The sequence below is a fragment of the Alexandromys fortis genome, unplaced genomic scaffold, assembly GCF_014885135.2.
Source record: "Alexandromys fortis isolate MF-2015 unplaced genomic scaffold, M_Fortis_MF-2015_v1.1 scaffold_121, whole genome shotgun sequence".
Taxonomy (NCBI): Eukaryota; Metazoa; Chordata; class Mammalia; order Rodentia; family Cricetidae; genus Alexandromys; species Alexandromys fortis.
The window spans coordinates 1,662,660-1,683,599 of record NW_026068037.1 but is presented as its reverse complement, the minus strand read 5'-3'; the positions used below and the strand labels follow the sequence as shown (position 1 = coordinate 1,683,599).

At 38.9% G+C, this 20,940-nt stretch overlaps 1 protein-coding gene across 1 annotated transcript; it reads left to right on the top strand.

Annotated features, from left to right (window-relative positions):
* The first annotated feature begins 4,809 nt into the window (after positions 1-4,809).
* Dazl (deleted in azoospermia like) lies at positions 4,810-20,732 on the top strand. The gene is made up of 12 exons (XM_050165107.1): positions 4,810-5,042; positions 5,269-5,548; positions 8,455-8,601; positions 8,977-9,068; positions 9,540-9,591; positions 10,089-10,152; positions 10,239-10,378; positions 11,794-11,865; positions 13,498-13,548; positions 14,234-14,347; positions 15,736-15,834; positions 18,981-20,732. The coding sequence occupies exons 1-12, from the start codon at positions 4,810-4,812 to the stop codon at positions 19,041-19,043; spliced, it is 1,407 nt and encodes a 468-aa protein (XP_050021064.1). The 3' UTR covers positions 19,044-20,732.
* Positions 20,733-20,940: the final 208 nt, after the last annotated feature.

Here is a 20,940-nt window from a genome sequence, read left to right as displayed (position 1 = left end):
GTCGCCATGGTTCTCCCGCTCCAGACAGACGCAGGTTAAGATCCTCCCTGGTAAGCCAGCTCGTGGGCTACACAGAATATTAGAAATGGGTTAGAACAATATGTAAGAGCTAGCCATAAGGAACTGGAACTATCCGGGCCAGGCAGTGTTTGAAAGAATACAGTTTCCGTGTAATTATTTCTGGGCATAAGCTAGCCATGCGGGCGGCCGGGTGCCGGGGACGCAGCCCTGCCGCCGCTCTTATTTCAACACCAGCCTGGGCTACAAGAGCTAGTTCCAGGACAGGCTCTCTAAAAGCTACAAAGAAACCCTGTCTCGAAAAACTAAAACAACAACAACAACAAAAAACAAACAAACAAAAAAAGAAATTTGCAGGTAAATGGATAGAATTATAAAAATTACTGAGTGAGATAACTCCCCATAACAAATATTGTATATTTTCCCTTATATGTAGACATTAGCTTTTATATGCTTCTTAGAAAATCTTTTGATATGTGTGCTTCAAGTCAGATAATCACAGGGATTATGTACCTAGTAAGGGACCAGATGCAGAAGGAAGGGGGAATAGGATCTATTGCTATAGAGTGGCAACAGGAAACTAGAATAGCAGGATAATTAGGAAGGGGGCAGGGAGAGCAAGGTGGAGGAGGAGGTCATATGGGGAGGGATTTTGAAGTCACATGGAAGCCTCCTAATGCAGAAGCTTCCTCAAGCATATACATATAGGAAAGACACCCAAACGAAGTTACCATATATGGGTGAGACAATGCCCCAACTAGACTTCATATGCTACCATGTAAACCATCTAGTCCAGGAATGCGTCATACGGAGTCATTGGCCAAAAGGGTTCTGTAGACCCGCCCCCAAACATCACAGGCCATCACCAAAGCTACTTGTTCTCTACAACCTATGATGATTACACATCGGTCACTGAACACAGAGAAGATGAGCTGGTTCCTAACTAGAAGCTGCACCCTGTCTTGGTCAGTGTGCTATTGCTATGAAGAGACGCCGTGACCATGGTAACCCTTATAAAAAGAGAGCATTCAGTTGGGGCTTACTTACATTTTTAGCAGTCTCATACACTGCCATCATGGTGAGGAGAATGTAGGCATGGTAGCCGAGAGTTCTATCTCTGGATCCAAAGGCAGCAGGAAGAGAGAGTCACTAGGCCTAACTTGGGCTTTTGAAACCCCCAAAGCCCACCCCAATGACATTCTTCCTCTAACAAGGCCACACCCACTCCAATAAGACCACACCTCCTCCTTCTCAAGTAGCGCCACTCCCGAATAACCAAGAATTCAGATATATGAACATGTAGGGGCCACTCTATTCAAACCACCAGACACCCCTACTAACTAGTGTTTATGGTGCCAGACAGTCCACCAAAGGCTCCCGGAAGACAAAGGTAATCATCAGTATCACCCAGCTACAAACCCTTTGACCTGCCTGCAAGATATACTGGTGCAGTCATGGTACAAATATTATGGGTAACTTTTTTAAAGCCCACTCTATGAGATAGAGCCCATATCTGACTTTGCTGAAGTGGCCAAGAACCTGAGACTAGATAGGTCATAGCCTGGGGGAATCTATCAGAATTATTTTGCTACAGGAACATAACAATGACTTCTAGTGGCATATTGCTATATCCATGTCAGTGCCTTACTCAACATCAGTGAAGCTTCTTCTTGCAGTAGATGGAAAATAACGCAGAGACCCACAACTGGACAGTGCGCAGAGGCTGAGAGACCTGGGATATCTTCATCAAATCCCTTCCTCAGGTCTCAGGGATCTATGCAAAGAGGAGATGAAGAGCTAGAGGTCATGGATGATTCCAACTCAATAGTATCTTCCAGATAAGACACAACTGATACATATACGGACAAAAGAAACGTTTGCATGCATAGTGGCATGCACAGTACCTGCACAGGTCCTACATGGGTTCAAGGAGACGCTATCCTATCACTGAGGGGGGAAATGGAAATAATTTCAAACTTCTAACCAAGAAGCTAGTTTTTTTTTTTTTCTGTATAGCCCTGGATGACCTGGAACTCTCTTTGTAGACCAGGATGGCCTTGAACTAGGAGCTACCTACCTCTGCCTCCTGAGTGCTAGGATTAAATGCATGTGTTGCTACCACCCTAATTGCTACTTTTTAACTGATACCTGCTGGTAAAGGGAACATTTGTTTTCTGCAATGCAGCATCATTGGGTATATTAGCCACACATGAAGGCAGGCCCATGCCTGGGAGTAATTGGCCGATACATAGGAAACTCTATAGATTTTGTTATTGTTGTTTGCTTGTTGTATGTGTGTGTGTGTGTGTGTGTGTGTGTACTTTTGTTTTGGCATTATTTCATCTTGTTGGACTTTTGCTTGTTTGATTTTTATTTTATGGGGGTTTTGTTGAGAGATAGAGAAGACATAAATTACCATAGGCAGGGAGTTGAGGAGTTGGGGGGGGACACGATTAAAATAAATTGAATGAAAATAATAATAATAATTTAAAAAAAGACCTGAACAATTACAGCACCAGTTGACATCCAGACAAAGATGGGAGAATATCACAGAACCCCACCCCTAGATGCTGAGAGAGGGAGAATTAGTCTCCAGGCATGAGCCACCTGACTATCCAGTGTCAAGTGGGCAGCCCTAGAAACATGCGCAGATAGGCAACAGGAACGAATACAGTTAACTGGGTTTGCATGTTTGCTTATATTTTGTATGTATATGCAAGAATGTTTAATACAAAACAAAACAGGAGGCCACAGGAATTTGGAAAGGGGATGGCCCATGGTAGGGGTAAAGGGAAGAGAGGAAGAAGGAAAATGACTTAATCATATTTTAATTAAAATTTAAAAAAGAATTTACTACAAGCACAAGGAAAATAATCCAGGAAGATCTGAGAAATGCAAGCAAATAAATGATGAGCAAAATGTTGTTTATGTGGCTGGGTCTAAAAATGTGACGGCTAATTTACAGAAGGTTAGCAGAAGGAAACTATAAACTACCAGTTAAACTGGGAGAAGGGATTTCCCTTTGAACTATTTCAGAGGAAAGATGTGTATTCACTCTCTACTTACAGTGTACGTTAAGGCAGTAAAAGAAATGCTTGAGCAATACAGAACGCTTGGTGTCGTGAAGGAAAAGAATAGTCAGAAAAAGCAAAAAGTACACACAATCCAAACATTCCACTCCTATTCGTGGTAAATGCTTTACAATCTTCTGTTGTGAGGGCTCTACTTGCCCCGTGTGTGTGTGTGTGTGTGTGTGTGTGTGTGTTCTACAGTGAATTAAACCCAGCACATCCTTCCTACGTGCTAGCAAGCCCGCTGCACTGTGCTGTGTCCTCAGTCCTTTCTTTCCTGCTATGTCAGTAAATCGTTAGGGAGGCCCTGAACTTTGAGCTCTCCTCCCAAGCAGATGGGATTAGGAAAATGCATCACCAGGCCCCACTTCCTGTAGGCTTATCTTTGAAAAGTCCTTTTCTACGGATTCCGGAAACACCGTGCCTAGAGGAGAGAGTGAAGTGGGAAGACCAGTTTCTTCATTTTGAGATTCTACTAACGTACATGTCATAAATGTAAACTCGGGAAATACAGGTGTAGTTTCAAATTCTAATCAGAGACAAACGACTTGTTTTTATTACAACTGTCTTCATGGCGCCCTCTGCTCTCAGTCCACCCTTTCAAGGGTGCTGGTGTGTGGCAGGGTGTTGTTCCAGACAGCGCTCCGCACTGCTTCAGCTAGGCCCTTCCTCCCCTACACACCTAGGCCTGCCTGGAGTTACAGGTTAGTCCCATCCAATCCACCGTCATTAAGCTGCCACTGCAGACCATAGGACAGCCCGGGCACTTTATATGACGGTTCACACTACAACCTCGCCACCTATCGAAAGCCCGAGAGACCCTCAGCACGCTAGTTTGTAGCTTGTTTTCCTTTCCCGTACCTTGGAATTTCCCCCGTTTTAAATGGGCGCCTCTATAAAGCCATGTTCTAAATAAGGCTAGCTAGCTAGTTATTTTATCCACCATTATTGTCTGCATAGTGAGAAATTTAAGTATCATGTTGCTGTCAAAAAAATCATTTAAATACGTTATATCTGTACAAAAGGCAAGTTTTGGGCAGTGGTGGTGCAAGCCTTTCATCCCAGCACTCGGGAGGCAGAGGCAGGAGGATCTCTGTGAGTTCGAGGCCACTGTGGTCTCCAACGACACCAGAGCTACACAGAGAAACCTTGTCTGGGAAAACCCCATGCTGTTCTAAGGGGTTGAAGTGGTTCTGCAATGCACGATCGTCTCCATCACCCACCTAGAGCTTGGCTTTGCTGTGGGTAGGCCCGCTTTCTAACGTTAAAATGTTCTAGAATTCTCTTTGCAGGCCTTCTGTAAAGCCTACAAGAGAAATGCTTCCCTTACAACTTAAACTCCCACACGGGAAGAAATAGTCTCATGTGTTCACAGCTGCATCTGTTTTTCCTGGTAATTCAGGTACTCATTTATTTAAAAGAAAATAAAAAAAGGAAGCTGTGAGGCTCTGCCCACTGTGGCGGTGGCGTCCGTCCCTCCTAAGGACTTGCCTCCAGCATGTGGCAGAAGGCGGCAAGGGGTTCGGCCAGGCAACGCCCGAGACTCGCTCATTTTGTTCATTTCAAGCCGCTGGCCACACTTTTTGGATTCAAGGGGCCATTTTGTGGCCATAACCTAAATAAAAGTTTTTCAAACAAAACTCTGGGCACCATTGAGCATATAGCACACGTCTGTGAGGACGCGGCCTAGCAGGGCGGCCAGGGGCACCGTACCTCGCGCATGCCCCGTGGCACCCCTCACGCACCCGGAGGGCGACGTGGGGGGGGGGCCCGACGTGGCCGCCCATTGGCTGAGGCCCACCTCACGGCCAAGTCACGCACAGCCACCCCGGCCCCCGCCCGCCACACCTCATTGCCTCAGCGACCCGGCCCAGCTCGCTTCGGGGCTCCATCCTCCTCCTCGCCCGCCCGTTGGAGGCCAGGTGGCCCCGCAGCGCGCCCACAGCCCCCCGGGTGAGGCGGCCTCATAGCCTGGTCCACCTCGAGGTGTTTTCACCGAACTCCAGCCGCCATCATGGTGAGTCGGGGGCAGGCCGGCCGGTGGGGGTGGGCCCGGCTGGAGGCCACTCTCCTCAGACGGGGTGAAATTTGGAGTTTTTAGGGGTAGCATGGAGATGAGGCGAAGGGAAAGGTGGGGTTCCTTGAGGATTCGGTTGTGGGGCCCGCCTGACACCCCCAGGGGCGGCCCTGCCGACTTTGCGGCCTACCAGCACACCGGGGCTGCTGGGACATGGCCGGAGGCCGGTGGACACGGCTGCCGGGGACCTCGGGTGCTCCGGCCCGGACCGCGTGCTCAGCCTGCGCCTCGCGCCACATCTCTTTCCCGCCTTCCGGCCTCAGGGCCTGCGGGAGCCCGGCCCCCACTCCGCGGCCCATCCCCACCCCCACCCGGCACCTATCCCCACCCCCCACCCTACCCACACCCTGCGCCTATCCACACCCCCACCCGTCCCCGCCCCGTACCTATCTCCACCCCCCTCCCCCAGCCTCGCGCCTCTCCCCACCCCCACCCCGCGCCCATCCCCCACCCAGCGCCTCACCCCACCCCCACCCCGCGCCTATCCACACCCCCCCCCCATGCCTGTCCCCGCCCCGTACCTATCTCCCCCCCCTCCCCAAGCCTCGCGCCTCTCCCCACCCCCACCCCGTGCCTGTACCTACCCCGCGCCTCGCCCCACCCCACCCTGCGCCCATCCCCCACCCTGCGCCTCACCCCACCCCCACCCCGCGCCTATCCCGCGCCTCGCCCCACCCTGCGCCCATCCCCCACCCCGCCCTGTTCTTCCCAGCGCCTTGCCCCACCCCCACCGTCGCCCTGGTGGCACGGCCCTGTGGACGCCATTGGCTAGGCCTTGTCAGGAGTGGCACCTGAGAGGGCCAGGTGGTTGCTCTGGGTAGGTTTGTGCGCGCATGCGCGCGCAGGAGGGGAACCAGGCAGCTGGCGATCTGAACCGAAAGCAACTCTGCTACAATCCCAGCACCGAGGAGGCTGCTGGAGGAGGCGCGAGTTCTAGGCTAGCTTGGGCGGGCTACTGAGCCAGCCGTACCGAGCGTGTCGGTAGCCGTTGTCGCATATGTTGCATTTCATTTACACAGGTTTCCCCATTTTAGCGGTAAAGGAAGGAAATTTGTATAATTTATGACGATGTTAAAGTTGGGCAATTTCATGTAAATATTTTAATTGTAAAATTACTTGTCAATCTCAGTTAAGTTAAAATAACAGTACTGTAAAGTACTTGTGGACAGTTTTCTCCATTAGAGTTAGAAATTTAATGAAATCAGACTTATTATCTGGGCCAGTATTTGTAACATACATGGCAATTTGCTTACTATGGTGATTTAATTAAATTTCAAAGAACATTATCCTGGAATTTTTAGTAACAATATTCTCAACTTCTAGCTATTTTTGATGTGGATATTCAAATATAATGTTATTGTACTGTGGAGAGTTGATGTGTGATAGCTTCCAAGTTCATTGTTAGTATCCTAATAGTTCATTTGGAGGTAGAATTGATTGTCTTATACTTAATAGTCTGTTTTCAATATGCTATTACATTTATTAATGGAGCAGATATTTTTCTACCAAGTTCAGTATATTTTGTGGATAATCTCAACTACTGGAGGCAGTAGGGGCCAGGTGCCTAAGGCAAGAGGATCACTTGGGTGCCTCAGTAGTTTAAGGCACCCACCCCCCTTTGGCAACATGAGACGTTGTCTTTAAAAATATCATAGAAGGCAGAGGAAGGTGGAAATCCATGACTCTGAGGGCAGACTCATCTACATAGCAAGCTTCAGGTCAGCCAAAGTTTAAAAATTATACTATTTTGAACATTAAATTCTGACTTAATGATTATTTGGTTGTAGAGTGTTTTTGGTCTTGTTTTAAAAAGCATCTATTGGTTATGGGTGTTTTAAACACTAAGTGAAGCATACAGTAAGTAGCATCTCTGCCTGTGGTTCAGGGCTTGTTAAAATGAGTACTTTTGCTTTGTTAGCTTTGAGTGCCACCTACTGGATAAAGGCCAGGGTATGGTGTGCCTTCTTTAATACATCATTATACTATTAAGATGAAACAAATTTTATACTTACCCTAATTAAGCAGGAAGCCTAAACCCAAATCGAGTGTCCTATAATATTTGATGCTTTATTTTTCTCATTGTTAAATTTTCCTCAAATATCCATCTTTTTTATAAAGAAAATAATTAGAAGACATTTGAGCTTTTTTTCTAATTGCTTAATTTTCAAGCAAGGAATTCAAGATCCTGAAAACAGGTAATTTATTTAAGAGCAAAAAAAAAAAATCAAGTTCTTCCCTAACGATCATGTTTCACTTCAATTCTAGGGATATCACACATAACAGTTTTCAGCATATCCTTATACAGGTTTTGGTACCAGCAATTCTTTGTTGGTGGCGGTGGTGGCTGTAGTTGGCATTATGGGATACTGAAGTTGTATCCCTGGCTGCCTACCTACCAGATGTCAGACATTTACCTCACTGGTGATATCCAGGAATATCTCTAGATATTAAGTGCCCCTGAAGCACTGAGAATCAGTGCATTTATTACTTCTTAGACTCTGACACAGTTATCTGGTGAAGTATAACATCTCTAAATAAAAAAGCATCCATGCCTTGTGTTACAGACATCAGAAATAAAAAATTACTTATCAAATAAATGTAGCCTATTTTCGTTCATAAAAGAAGAAACAGTTGAGGAAGGGAGTCCTATAAAAATTACAGAACTACTGTTTATGTTTTGAATTTATTTTTGAATGAAAAATTGAGAAGAGTTGGACAGATGTAGGAAAGCAAATCTAGTCAAGTTTTAAAGAGTTGAAGATACATAGCATGTGTAGTAGTCCCATTTAGAAAAAAAAGTAAAATTGTATGACATTAAAAGAAGGGAAAACATTAATCTTTTTACTCCGTTATTTCACTGTCATGAAATTTTGTTGAAGGGAATTTGCTGTTCAAAAGAATAAGGTTGTTCTTAAGTAGGAACACAAAATAGCCTCTGAGCTGGCTTGAGCTTTTGAAATCTGAAAGCCCAACTCTGACGAGTCCACACCTACTATGAGGCCACAACCCCTAATCTTTTCAAGAAGTGACCATTCTTACTCAGATTAACATACTGTTTTAAAAAAGATGACTGTGAGAAACATCGTATTTCAGAAAGTACTGCATCCTTTCGTTTAATTTCCACACCAGTTCTCTGCTAATTGCTGTCCCTGAAGCTAAACTAAGCTGTATAGGTAGGTGATTTAGAGTTACACTAACTTACGTTAAATACAAAAGGTATATTTTTATAGTTTGTCATATGTGTATGTGTGTATGTATTTTTAAAATTGTTTATTTTCTAAATTACAGTCTGCCACAACTTCTGAGTCTCCAAATTCAGCTGTCTCCAGGGAGGCCAGCACCCAGTCTTCATCAGCAGCCACCAGTCAAGGATATGTTTTGCCAGAAGGCAAAATCATGCCAAACACTGTTTTTGTTGGTGGAATTGATGTTAGGGTATTGTATTCATATTTTGTTTGCATTTTAAAATACATTGTGAAGCCAGGGAGTGTTTGGGTGAGAAGAGGTGGGAGTAGTGCATGAGCTCTGGACTTCCAAGAGGAGCCCTGGCAACAATTAAGAGGCTCAAAAATTTTATTTAAAATGTTGTGGATGATGGGATTTGATGTGTAGACCTAAAAGGGTTTTTCGTTGTTGTAAATTTTATGAAGTTTTGGTTTTAACCCATAGAGACTAAAACTACACTCATCAAAGTAGAGTAATTTTGGAATACCAGAGATTGGCTTGCATATAATCAGATTTCTTTTTCACAATGCAATTAGAAATCTTGAATGCTTAGTTTTTACTCTCGGAGTTCATTTATTCTCATAGATGGATGAAGCCGAAATTAGGAGTTTCTTTGCCAGATATGGCTCAGTAAAAGAAGTGAAGATAATCACTGATCGAACTGGTGTGTCGAAGGGGTATGTAAACATATTTGCTATAGCTACTGTTTATAGAACTGAGCATGGGTGGAGAGATGCCTGGATATCAGACAAGACTCTTAAGTGGGCATTAATAAAACTTGTTGCTTTTGGTTATTTTATGGATAAAAGGTTTTTTTTAATCAGTTTATTTTCCTAGTATTTGTATTTTGGTATTTCCTAACTCACACAAATCTAATAACATGAGTTATTAGATTCCTTTTGCACATTTCACAGTATCTTAAATTTTAGCTGTCTTGCCTTACATGATCTTTGTTAATGCCCATTCTGACATTAGACTAAGAGAACAAAGTGGTATTTATAGAGGATCTGTTGTCTATGTCTCAGCATATTTAGGACAGTATATTCATCTTCCATTATCACCATTTCTGCTATTTTATAGAATATTAGATAGTGTAAATCATGGTACTATGTAGTTACGATTTTGTATTTCATTTATCTGCTTTCTAGCTATGGATTTGTTTCATTTTATAATGACGTGGATGTGCAGAAGATAGTAGAAGTAAGTAAGAGTCTTACAGAAAATTTCTTTAGCAATGCTTTAGAGTTGAAAAGTACTGGATATTCAGTCTTACGTAAAATACAGAGGAAAAATAGGCTTCCTTTCTGTTTAAAATAAAAAAAATTCTTTTAATTTTTGTCTTTTGAGACAGGATTTTGCTGTAGTTTTGGAGGCTGTCCTAGAACTAGCTCTGTAGGCCAGAATGGCCTCAAACTCACAGAGATCTGCCTGTCTCTGCCTCCTGAGTGCTGGGATTAAAGGTGTGCGCCACCACCGCCTGGCCAAAATGTAATTTTATGTAGTTAAACAGAACCTCCTTGCTTGGGGTCCTTTAGCTTTATCAACTAGAGACAGAGTTAGAAATGGGAAGAATGGCTTTACAAAATTTAAAATTGATGCTTTGAGATGCTTTGATTAGAGTTCTAAGGCTGAGCACAGTAGTATTTGCCCAAGTCTAGGAAGTGAAGGATTAAATTATCATTTGTTACTATTTTTAGTCACAGATAAATTTTCATGGTAAAAAGCTGAAACTGGGCCCTGCGATCAGGAAACAAAATTTATGTGAGTAAACCCAGAAATTGTTCTTGATAAAACTGTTTAGATTTTCAGAGAACTCGATGTAAGTTTTTCTCTTGTTTCTTGTAAAGGTACTTATCATGTCCAGCCACGTCCTTTGATTTTTAATCCTCCTCCTCCACCACAGTTTCAGAGTGTTTGGAGTAGTCCAAATGCTGAGACATACATGCAGCCTCCAACCATGATGAATCCTATAACTCAGTATGTTCAGGTAATAACAGCCTGCATTCTTGTTCTTAGGTTTGTTAAGTCTTTTTAAGCTCTGAAATCATATGCATGGTTTGGATGTTAAGTGTAATACAGTTCAGCCCTTATTGGAATACTTGAAATGGGAAGAATTTGTTTATTCTCATTCTTAATAGCTGTTTTCCTCATGCTGAAATGAAATCTGCCTCTATGTAGTTTGTAAGCCTTTATCCTAGAACCTTGGTAGCCACATTAGATATATTTCTTTTTTCCAAAGTTTATTTTTCAGACACATAAAGTAGAAGAATTTTACTATTGCCTTTTTTTTCAAGTTGAAAAAGTTCTATAAATGTTCAGGAACAGCTTTGCATATCCTTAGTTGGTTCTTCCCAAAGAAGATCAGTTCATCTGTGTTTGACCTGCAGTGAATTCCAAATGCCTCCTCATGTAGGTTGTTGACACCTGGGTTTATTTTAACTCTAAAATTGATAGGTTTTATCTATAAATCATAGGTTTCTTGAATTTAATTTGAGCTGGGTTAATTAAATTTTCATGCTTACTATGCCTATTTATTCTAAATAACATTCTTGGTACATTTTACTTTTATGCTTTTCAATTTTAGAGACTGTTTTTGGCAAAAAAAATAACAAAGTCTTATTTATTGTGTGTGGAATATAGACTGCATCTTGCCTTATTTTTCTTGTTCAAAATATGACTTAGAAGAAAATCTATACTTACTCCTAATATTTATTGTGAATCATTACTGATATAAAACATTTGTGTTACTACTTGCTTTTAGTCAATAAATACTGAAGTATAGAAAACAATGATTTATCCGGGTGTGGTGGTGCTCCTGTGATTTACTCGGGAGGCTGAGACAGGAGGATCTCTTGAGTCCAAGAGTTCTGGGCTGTAGTGCGCCATATCATACTAAGTTCAGCATCAATATGGTAACCTCCCAGGACCAGGTTGCCTAAGGTCGGAAAACAATGATTTAATCACTTCTCCAGTTTCAGATTGTAATTCCTTAACTTTCAGAAATTAAATGAGGCTGTAGAAAAGTTAGAGCTTCTCCGTTCTGTTAACATTGCTATGAGTGCCTTATCTGTGAAGGTATTTTCATAAAGAAACAGAAGATGTTATTTATTGAACTCATTTGCTAGAACTGTATGTATAATCAGTGTACAGCAACTTCCAAAGGTGAATTTTGGCTTAGAAAAGCAGTCATTTAAGTTGTCTTTTTCCTCCTTCCTGTGCAATGGGTTATCATTTGACAAGAAATATTTTCCTCATAAAACCAATCTTTTAGACTCCTGAATTGCTATATATATATAGAAAAAGAGAAAAAAAATACTTTTTTGTTGTATTGTGAATGATACTCTTTCTCATTTTCTCAAATTTATTTTACTAATCCAATTTTTCTATGAACTTTATTCTCAGGCATATCCTCCTTATCCAAGTTCACCAGTTCAGGTCATCACTGGGTATCAACTGCCAGTTTATAATTATCAGGTATTTTTTCCTTTAATTGAAAATGACTTGGCCAGCATCTGTCCTCATTCATCCTATCCAGATCTACTCCTTATAAACAGGCTTCTAAGGTGTCTTAGTGTTCTAGTGCTGTGAAGAGACACCGTGACCGCAGTGATTATTATAAAAGAAAGCATTTAATTGAGGCCAATTTACAGTTTCAGAGGTTTTGTTCATTATCGGCGTGGCAGCATGCAGGCAGACATAGTGCTGGAGAGGTAGCTGAGAGTTCTACATCTTGGATCCATAGGCAGCAGGAACAGACAGCCCCTGTCTCTGTCTTGGGCTTTTGAAAAGCTCAAAGGCCACCCCCAGTGACACATCACATTTCTTCCAACAAGGTTACACCCCCTTTCTTTTTTATTATTTATTTATTTTTATTCCATGTGCCTTGGTGTTTTGCCTACATATATGTCGGAGAGGGTGTCGGATCCCCTGGAACTTGAACTGCAAACAATTGTCTGCCTAGTGGGTGCTGGGAATTGAATGTGGGACCTCTGGAAGAGCAACCAGTGCTCTTAACCACTGTACCATCTCTCCATCCCCCAAGGCTACACCTCTTAATCCTTTCAAATAGTGCCATTCCCTGGTGACCAAGCATTCAAGTATATGGGCTTATGGGGCCATTCTCATTCAATCCACCACAAAAGGAATAATAATAAAGTATGTTAGAGAAAACTACCATAGCAAAACTGAGCCAGGGAGGAAAAACACAGAAGGAAAAAGAGCCCAAGAGAAGTCACAAGAATTAGAGATCCATTTGTTTGCACACTCAGGAATATCATAAATAACGAAACTGGAAGCCATAATACATAGGCAGAGGAGCTGGTACATGCAACCTCAGTCCTGTGCATTCATAAGAGCTTTGATTGTATTGATTTATAGGGCCATATTCTCCTGGTGTCCTCTATCCCCTCTGACTCCTCTTCCCCAGGGTTCCCTAAGCACTGAGGAGAAGGACTTGAATTATCAGATAATTTAAGGGAATGTAAAATAACTTGGAGATACTACTTTGGTCTTTCTTTATATAAAATTGCTACTTAGTGTGCTATATAAATGATCTAAAATTAAAGGGAAGTAGAATTAGTCTATAATTCAGACATCAGTATTACTTAGAGGTAAATATTTTGACAAGGAAAAAACATTTGTTGAGACTGTTTATGAAGATTAAGAAGTATCTTCTGTTCTTATTTCAACATACTTTCATTTCTGTCAAATATCTTAAAAATCCATGCTGACTTAGAAGTTTTTATAACATAGGTTGAAATAAAAATACTACCCAGTACCGAATTTTGATTGATAGTGCATAATTTTGCTAGATGCTATAAAATAGTAGTTTCATTAATTTCTTCCAATAGATGTGACCATATTTATGACCCATAACTGTAGCTGTAGTAATAATTTCCAAGTGCTCCTGTCTTTTTAAATTTTCCTGAATGCCAGGTTCCATTTGAGAAAATGTGAGTTTTATATATGGAAGAAACTGAAAAATGCACAGATAGTATTGTTTTGTAATAACAAATTAAGAGCATGATAAAGACTATAACATTGTCTAATTATCTCTTTTGAAAAGATGTGTAGGTGTTTAAATAATCTTTGTTTTCTTTTCTTAAGATGCCACCGCAGTGGCCGGCTGGGGAACAGAGGAGTTATGTTATACCTCCGGTAAAATGAATTAGCTGAATGTACTCTGCTTACTTAGTCTTACAGTTTTCTCTGATATATTTCTTTTGCAATATTGTGTAGGTTTATAAATATTCTAATTACCTTATTTTAGGTATTTTACTTTATCTCAGTAATATACTCAAATGAGAAAAAACCTGCTTTTTGTTTTTCACATTATTGTTGTATGTCCAGTCAGTGGCTGCTTCATAAACAATAAGTTTTTGGTTACTTTTTGGCATAATGTATAATCAAGGAAAGTATTATTAAATATTAGATTCAGAGTTAGCATGTGGTCTTTCTAGAATCTGCCTGAGTTTGCAACTAAAATAAAATACATAGAAGAGAAACATTTTACCCTTAATAATATTTTATAAAAGGAATAAAAGAAGGTGATGCCATCTATTAGTAAACCACCTGAGCTTCTGTTAACTTTCATAAAGATAAAGATTGGATATTTGAAAAACAAAGTGAGAGAATTCTCAGGTACTCCGTTAACTACATATTATCGTTCCTTAAACTCCAGCTGACTTTCATGTTGACAGAGGCATTTTTAAAATAAGACTTCATTTTAAAACAGTAATTTTAAACATTTAGTTTAAAACAATTTCTGAAATAACCTTCTAAAGAATGACTTAGAAATGTATCATGTTTCTTGTTAATTATACTTTTATTGTTTTAAATTTAGGCTTATACAACTGTTAACTACCATTGCAGTGAAGTTGACTCAGGAACTGAAGTTGTGTCAAATGAATGTTCAGTTCATGAAGCTTCTCCAGCCTCTGGAAATGGCTCACAAAAGGCAAACATCTAATTTTATTTACTGTTTTTAAAATTTATTTTATATTATGATTCTTTGACCTATTTGCCACGATTTAAAAATGAAAGTTACAACCTGCAGAGCTCAGAGGACTTAATGCTGCAATTAATGTACAAGAAAATAATACCTCAGATAACCCAAAACTTGGAGTTTCTGATTCCTTTGTTGTATCTTTTCTTCTAATTGCATTTTTCTTAAATCATATTTTAGTTACTGGTCTATAGTATGATTTGGTAGAATTCAGTGGCCAGATTTCTACTATTAGTATGAATATTTGCCATGCCTTTTATAGTTTAAATTTTTATTTAGCAAAATAGTAATATGTATTATTTATGATACTCTGAAAATATTTATGACATTAGCTTTTTAAAATGGTAATTGTTTGATACCGAATTAGATAGTCCGTCTGTCCTCCCTCCTTCCCTCCCTCCCTCCCTCCCTCTTTCTTTCCTTTTTGTTGGTTTTTCGAGACAGGGTTTCTCTGTGCTTTGGAGCCTGTCCTGGAACTAGCTCTTGTAGACCAGGCTGGCCTTGAACTCACAGAGATCCGCCTGCCTCTGTCTCCAGAGTTCTGGGATTAAAGGTGTGTGCCACCACCGCCTGATTTAGTCATTTCTTTAATCATATTCTCATCTCAAAATTCTAATTCATATTGTTGAATAAATAAAGAAGTAGACATGTTAGGAAAAATGAAAGATTTCACTGGACAGATCCCTCATCTGTGTGTGCTAGTGAATAAGAAAACTATGGAACAGTAAGGAGTTGAAAACTAGCATTGGCTACATGGCCAGTTTGAGGCAATCCTAGGGTTACATGAGATCCTGCCTCAAAAAGAACAAATTTTGCACACATAAATAGACACACAAAATTAAAATAGCTTGTTGAACAATTAAACTAACATATCTCCCTGAATATGTTTTTGAAATATTAAAATGTTTGATTCTTTCTGTAATAGGGAAAAATAAATGCTTCAAACAAAATATCATAGTTTTAATAAATACAAATTTTTAAATTTGCTAAAATACTAAATTTAGGCAAACTATATATAAAGTAAACAATAAATGGCAAGAATTTGATGTTATGAAAGATTTTCTTAGTAGTGTATATGCTCAATATACTTTCAAAAAGCCATTAGCAGGGCTGGAGAGATGGCTCAGAGGTTAAGAGCATTGCCTGCTATTCCAAAGGTCCTGAGTTCAATTCCCAGCAACCACATGGTGGCTCACAACCATCTGTAATGAGGTCTGGTGCCCTCTTCTGGCCTGCAGGCATACACACAGATAGAATATTGTATACATAATAAATAAATATTTTAAAAAAAGCCATTAGCAGTGAATAAAAGATGTAGTCTTTAAATTTCTGTGTTTTAGAAGTCTGTGGACCGAAGCATACAGACGGTGGTCTCTTGTCTATTTAACCCCGAGAACAGACTGAGAAATTCTCTTGTTACTCAAGATGATTACTTCAAGGTAGGACAAGAATAGTATGCAGAATAGAATGTGTGTCTTAATATTGAAACTTAGTTTTTTCTGTAGTACATATGTTTTTATAGTGATTAATTGAAGTGTTTTATTATATAAACCCTTGGTAAAGAATTATAATAGTTGTGTTTTATCCAAAGTGTGTTGGATGCTGTGCAAATCTTAGAATAATAGTTTGTCTTTAGGGAAGAAAAGTTTTCAGGAGGTTGAGTTGATGAGATGTTGGGCACATGGCTCAGTGAGTAAAGCACTTACTGAGCAAATGTGACTTTGAACTCAGAATTTATAAATGCCAGGTGGGTTTAGCAGCCTGCCTAGAATTCCAGTCCTCAGGGGCAAAGACAAGATCCTGAGCAAGCTGTGTAGCAAGGCCAGTCCCTATCAGTAATCTGTGTGTTCAGTGAGAAAAGGTAGAATGCAATCAGACTCCAGATGATGTTAACCTTTGACTTACATAGTATGCACACAAACTACGGAGAAATGGTAAGTAATATAAAAGGTTCATGAGAGTTGGCAGATAAAATAATTACTTGACCACACAGAAAAATTTGAAATCAGAATGTAATTCATAGCTGTAGGATTAAAGAGAAACAAAAGAACTACTTGGTTAATAGATTTGAATATCGTGGAGAATGAAAAGGAATAAAACTGAGGAGGTTGAAAATAACCAAGTGAGAATTCAACAAAGTTTGGGTTTTTAATATGTTCACATTGCATATTTCACTTACATTTTAGGACATTACATTTAGAGTTTCTATGTGGTGCCTTCTATGTTGTGGTTTTATTTGAGGGTTAGAACTCAGGAACTTGGCCATGCTGTAATCACATGCCTTACTACTGAGCTGTTCTTCCAGTCCCAAGACTTTACAAATGTAAAATGAGAATAAGTAGAACACAAAGTCTCTTAAGGTTCTTTTACTTTTGAGTCCAAATATGAAGTCTATTAATTGGCGAGTTCATTGGAGAGAATACTGCATTCTGGGAAAGATATTTTGAGTTAATAAAGGATAAGTGTGTAATATGGATGTCATACAACTCATTTAAAGTATATAATTCAATGAATTTTTAGTATTTTTTACTTATATGTACAACCATAAGTCAAATTTAAAAATGTCTTAGCCATTCCAGAAATAAACCCCTTGCTTATTTTCATTTCTAACTTACTAGACACTGAAAGTTATTACCTACAGTGTGTTTGCAATGCTTATTTAAACAGATGCTTATTTAAACAGATGCTTATTTAAAATTTTTTCTACACAGTGCAGTATGTAACTGCAGCAGTTTGCCCCAAAGTTCTGTAAGTGTTAAATGATGTTTGAAAACAAAAGTGTTCAAAATTGAGTTTTTACCTTGTCTTGGAAAGAAAGAATACTTCCTTTTGAAATCTAGAGATTTCTTTCCCTCTAGTTAGGAATCAGAAATTAGAGAAACCTGCTGTTGTCTGGGGTGTGTGTGTGTGTGTGTGTGTGTGTGTGTGTGTGTGTGTGTGTGTATGTATGTGCGTATAGGCGTGCATGTTCACAGATCAGTCAGAATATTTGTGTGGAGGCCCATAGTAGATGTTGGCAATTTTGGGATCCCAAGTTCTTGTCCTCCTGATTACAGAACAAGCACATGGAGCCACAGACCTATTATAAGCAACTAAATACTGTTTGTTATTGAAATTAAATGTACTGTGTATTTCCATCATCATTCTTTTAAATTCATCCCCATAATTTTAATTCCTACCTAACATCTAAAAATGTGTACATTTGTGACCACTTTTATAGGCCCCAACCTAAGTGGGATGTTAATCCTATTGACATGTACCTGATAATGTGTGTACATGTGAGGGTACTTGTAGCAGTCAGATAGACATTGGTGTCTCGCCACCTTTTTGAAACAAGATCTTCCGCCGAATCTGGAGCTTGTCCATTTGGCTAGACTGGCTGATGTATGCCGGAGGGATTTGCCTATTTCTGGTTCTGGTCTTCCAGCACTATGATTATATAGTACACCTCTAATACTAGCCCTTTAAAGGGGATGCTAGGGACCTGAACTCAGGCCCTCAGACTTGCACAGCAGTACTTTGCCAAATGAGCCACCTTTCCAGTCACATAGAAATTTAGGTAGAATGTTCACATAGAACATTAGGTAGAAAAATTGAGAAATTTAAAGTATACAGAAAGATCACCAGTGTATATACAAACATATCATCTTATATAAGAAATTTGAGCAATCCTTAGGTCTTCATATCCATGGGGAAGAGTGTTCCTAGGACCCACCCCTTGAGAAAACATTTTAAATATTCTTACCTTTGCTTCATAAAGAATGATACATCTCCACAGATTAAAGCTAAGCCTTAAATATACAAGATTTTGAGCTTTTTAATAAAAATAAAGGATTTCAAATTGAAACAGTACAGTTCTCAAATATGGTTTCTGTCAGATGGAATAGTTAATAAAAAAAAAATAGGGATTTGTTTGTTTCTGTTGGGAAGGTTTTAATTCTCTCTTTAATTGTATACTGGTACTTTGCCTGTGTGTATGTCTGTACTACATATGTGCCTGATGCCCACAGAAGCTAGATAAGAGATCCTTTGAAATTAGAGTTAACAGTTTGTGAGCTGAAACCACCAGACCATTTCTCCAGACCCAAGCCTTGGGGTTATTTTGTTGGATAGTTTTTATTTTGTTTTGCTGGCAAGGTGCCTCATCAAATAAAGGCAGTTGGCACAAAACCTGGTGATCTATGTTTAATCCCTGAAACATATATGTTGTAGGAGAGAAACTGACTGTGCACATTGTCCTCTTGACCTCCACATAATGGGCTATGCATGCCTGCATGCATGCTTATACACACAAAATAAATTCTAGTGAAAAAAATTAGAGTAGTTTTAAGAATTTTCTGCTGTCTTTAAATCATTAATTATTTAAAATGGTACTAATTGTAACATTTCTGAGTTTACTGGAATTCTTTTTTAATTTTGTCATTTAACAAAGCCTTACATTTATTGTTGGACAGAGTTCCACCAAATGCCTCCCCTTTCCCCATTTACTATATTTAAACTTAAACCAACATACTATTTCATAATCTTAGATCAGTAATGGTAGTATGGAATTTTCAGTGATTTAAAATAATTTTGTCTCTTCTAGGATAAAAGAGTGCATCATTTTAGAAGAAGCCGGGCAGTCCTTAAATCTGATCATCTCTGCTAACTTTGTAGTCTCACAAGGTTGTTGGTTTTGAATATTAAGAGATGGAAAGGTTTTACTATTACAGAATTTTTGACAAATCACACTCAGATTTTGTATTGTATAAAAGTTATATTAGATTGCCTAGTTTTATGTTGAATGTGTTAATTTGATGTTTAAATAGAAACTGGTTTTGTGTTCATTATATAGTTGAAAGAAAAATAATTGCAAGTAAAAAATAATTTTCAAATAATTGAAAAATAGCTGAAAGGAATAACTTTTAAGACTTAAGGACTTGTAATTAAAATTGGCATTTTAAGAGTTCAAAAGCAAGTACTAATTTTCAAGAAAAAGGATCTTATAAACCTATTTTGAAAGGTCAGAATTTTGATAGTTTGGCTACAAGCATTTCACTTCTCAACAGGTACCTGAACAGTACAGTATTTACAGTATTGTGCTTTACATTTATTATTTGTTTAAACATTTGCCACAAGAGCAGAATTTTTAGAACTGCATTTTTAATCAGTGGAACTCAGTATATAGTTAACTTTATTGAAGTCTTCCTTATCTAACCCCAGGAAACAGATTCTTAACAGTCCAATCAGTGGGTCTTACATTTATACAAAATATTTTACCCTTTTGCTAGAATCCACACATATGCACATATCTTATTTATTTGGTTGGGATGATAATTAGGATATCTGAAATTCTGGGTGTAATTTTGTTTAAAGAATCCGAGACAAACTAAGCTATGCTAGATGTATAAGCTATTCTCAGTGAGTAATACTCTTTTTTTCTAAAAATGCTAAACTAAATGGCTGTCTTAAAATTGTGCAAAATACTGGCATTAAAGAGTGCTGAAAATTTTTTATGTCACTTAAAAGTTAATCAGAGTATCTGAAAGAAATTTTTATAAAAACATTCAAAATATAAGTTGTTACAGAGTAAATAGATTTTTAGTTTTGTTAGTCTCTTTTATTTCCTTTTGTAAAGTAAAATATGTCCAAAACAAAGTATGTAATTTTGACATTTCTAAACCACAAAATTTGTTTCATATTTATATCCCAAGAATGTGGTAGTTAATCTGTTTTTAAATGAGATAGTCTCTTCATTGGATATTATATATTGTAACAGCAGAGAGACTGTGCCCACAGTTGTTTTCACCCTGTATTCCCATTCTGTCAGGATTTGTTCCATGGTATAAAGTAGGCAAGTAACAGTTGTGAGCAGTTCAGGGGCTAAGCCTTAGGAATGTAGCTCTGGGACAGTCCTTTTCTATAGGAAACAATTGTTAGATACCGTCTGACCTGCCATGCACATTAGTTTTACAATGCCTTGTATTAGCCCTTTCCTTCAAATAGGGTCATGTCATAAGTGTCCATAATGATCTTAACTCTTAATTTCTGTATCTGAAGGACAAAATCTTTTTAAGTCTCCAAGAGGTCAGTGTACCAGAAAACTAAGAAATGTGCTGAAATTTGTTCTTTGGTTTGTCCCTTTTCCCCCCAGTGCATTTGTATTTTTTTGTGTGTGTGTTAATAGTCTTGCATGTACCACTCTGTGATTAAATCTCCAGCTTACTATGAATGATATCCTAAATTCTAAAAAAAAAAATTGTAATTGTTGATGTATGACTTAAGGAAAAGTAAGGGAATAAACTTTCACCTGCTGTTTTGTTGGAGCCAAGTATTTAAGAGAAGGGAAAAAGAAAAGTCTGAGCCTTTCAAAATGAAAGATTAATTTTAAACTTAAAAGTATGTTCCTATTACCTATTGCTGATACTATCTTTGCATAAATGAATAAAGCTTTTTTCAAAAATATCATTGACTTATTGTCATATCTAAAAGATGGGAAATTTTGGTGGATAGCGTGTGACAATTATAAATCCCTGTGATTAAAATTGTAAATAGTCTGCATTTTC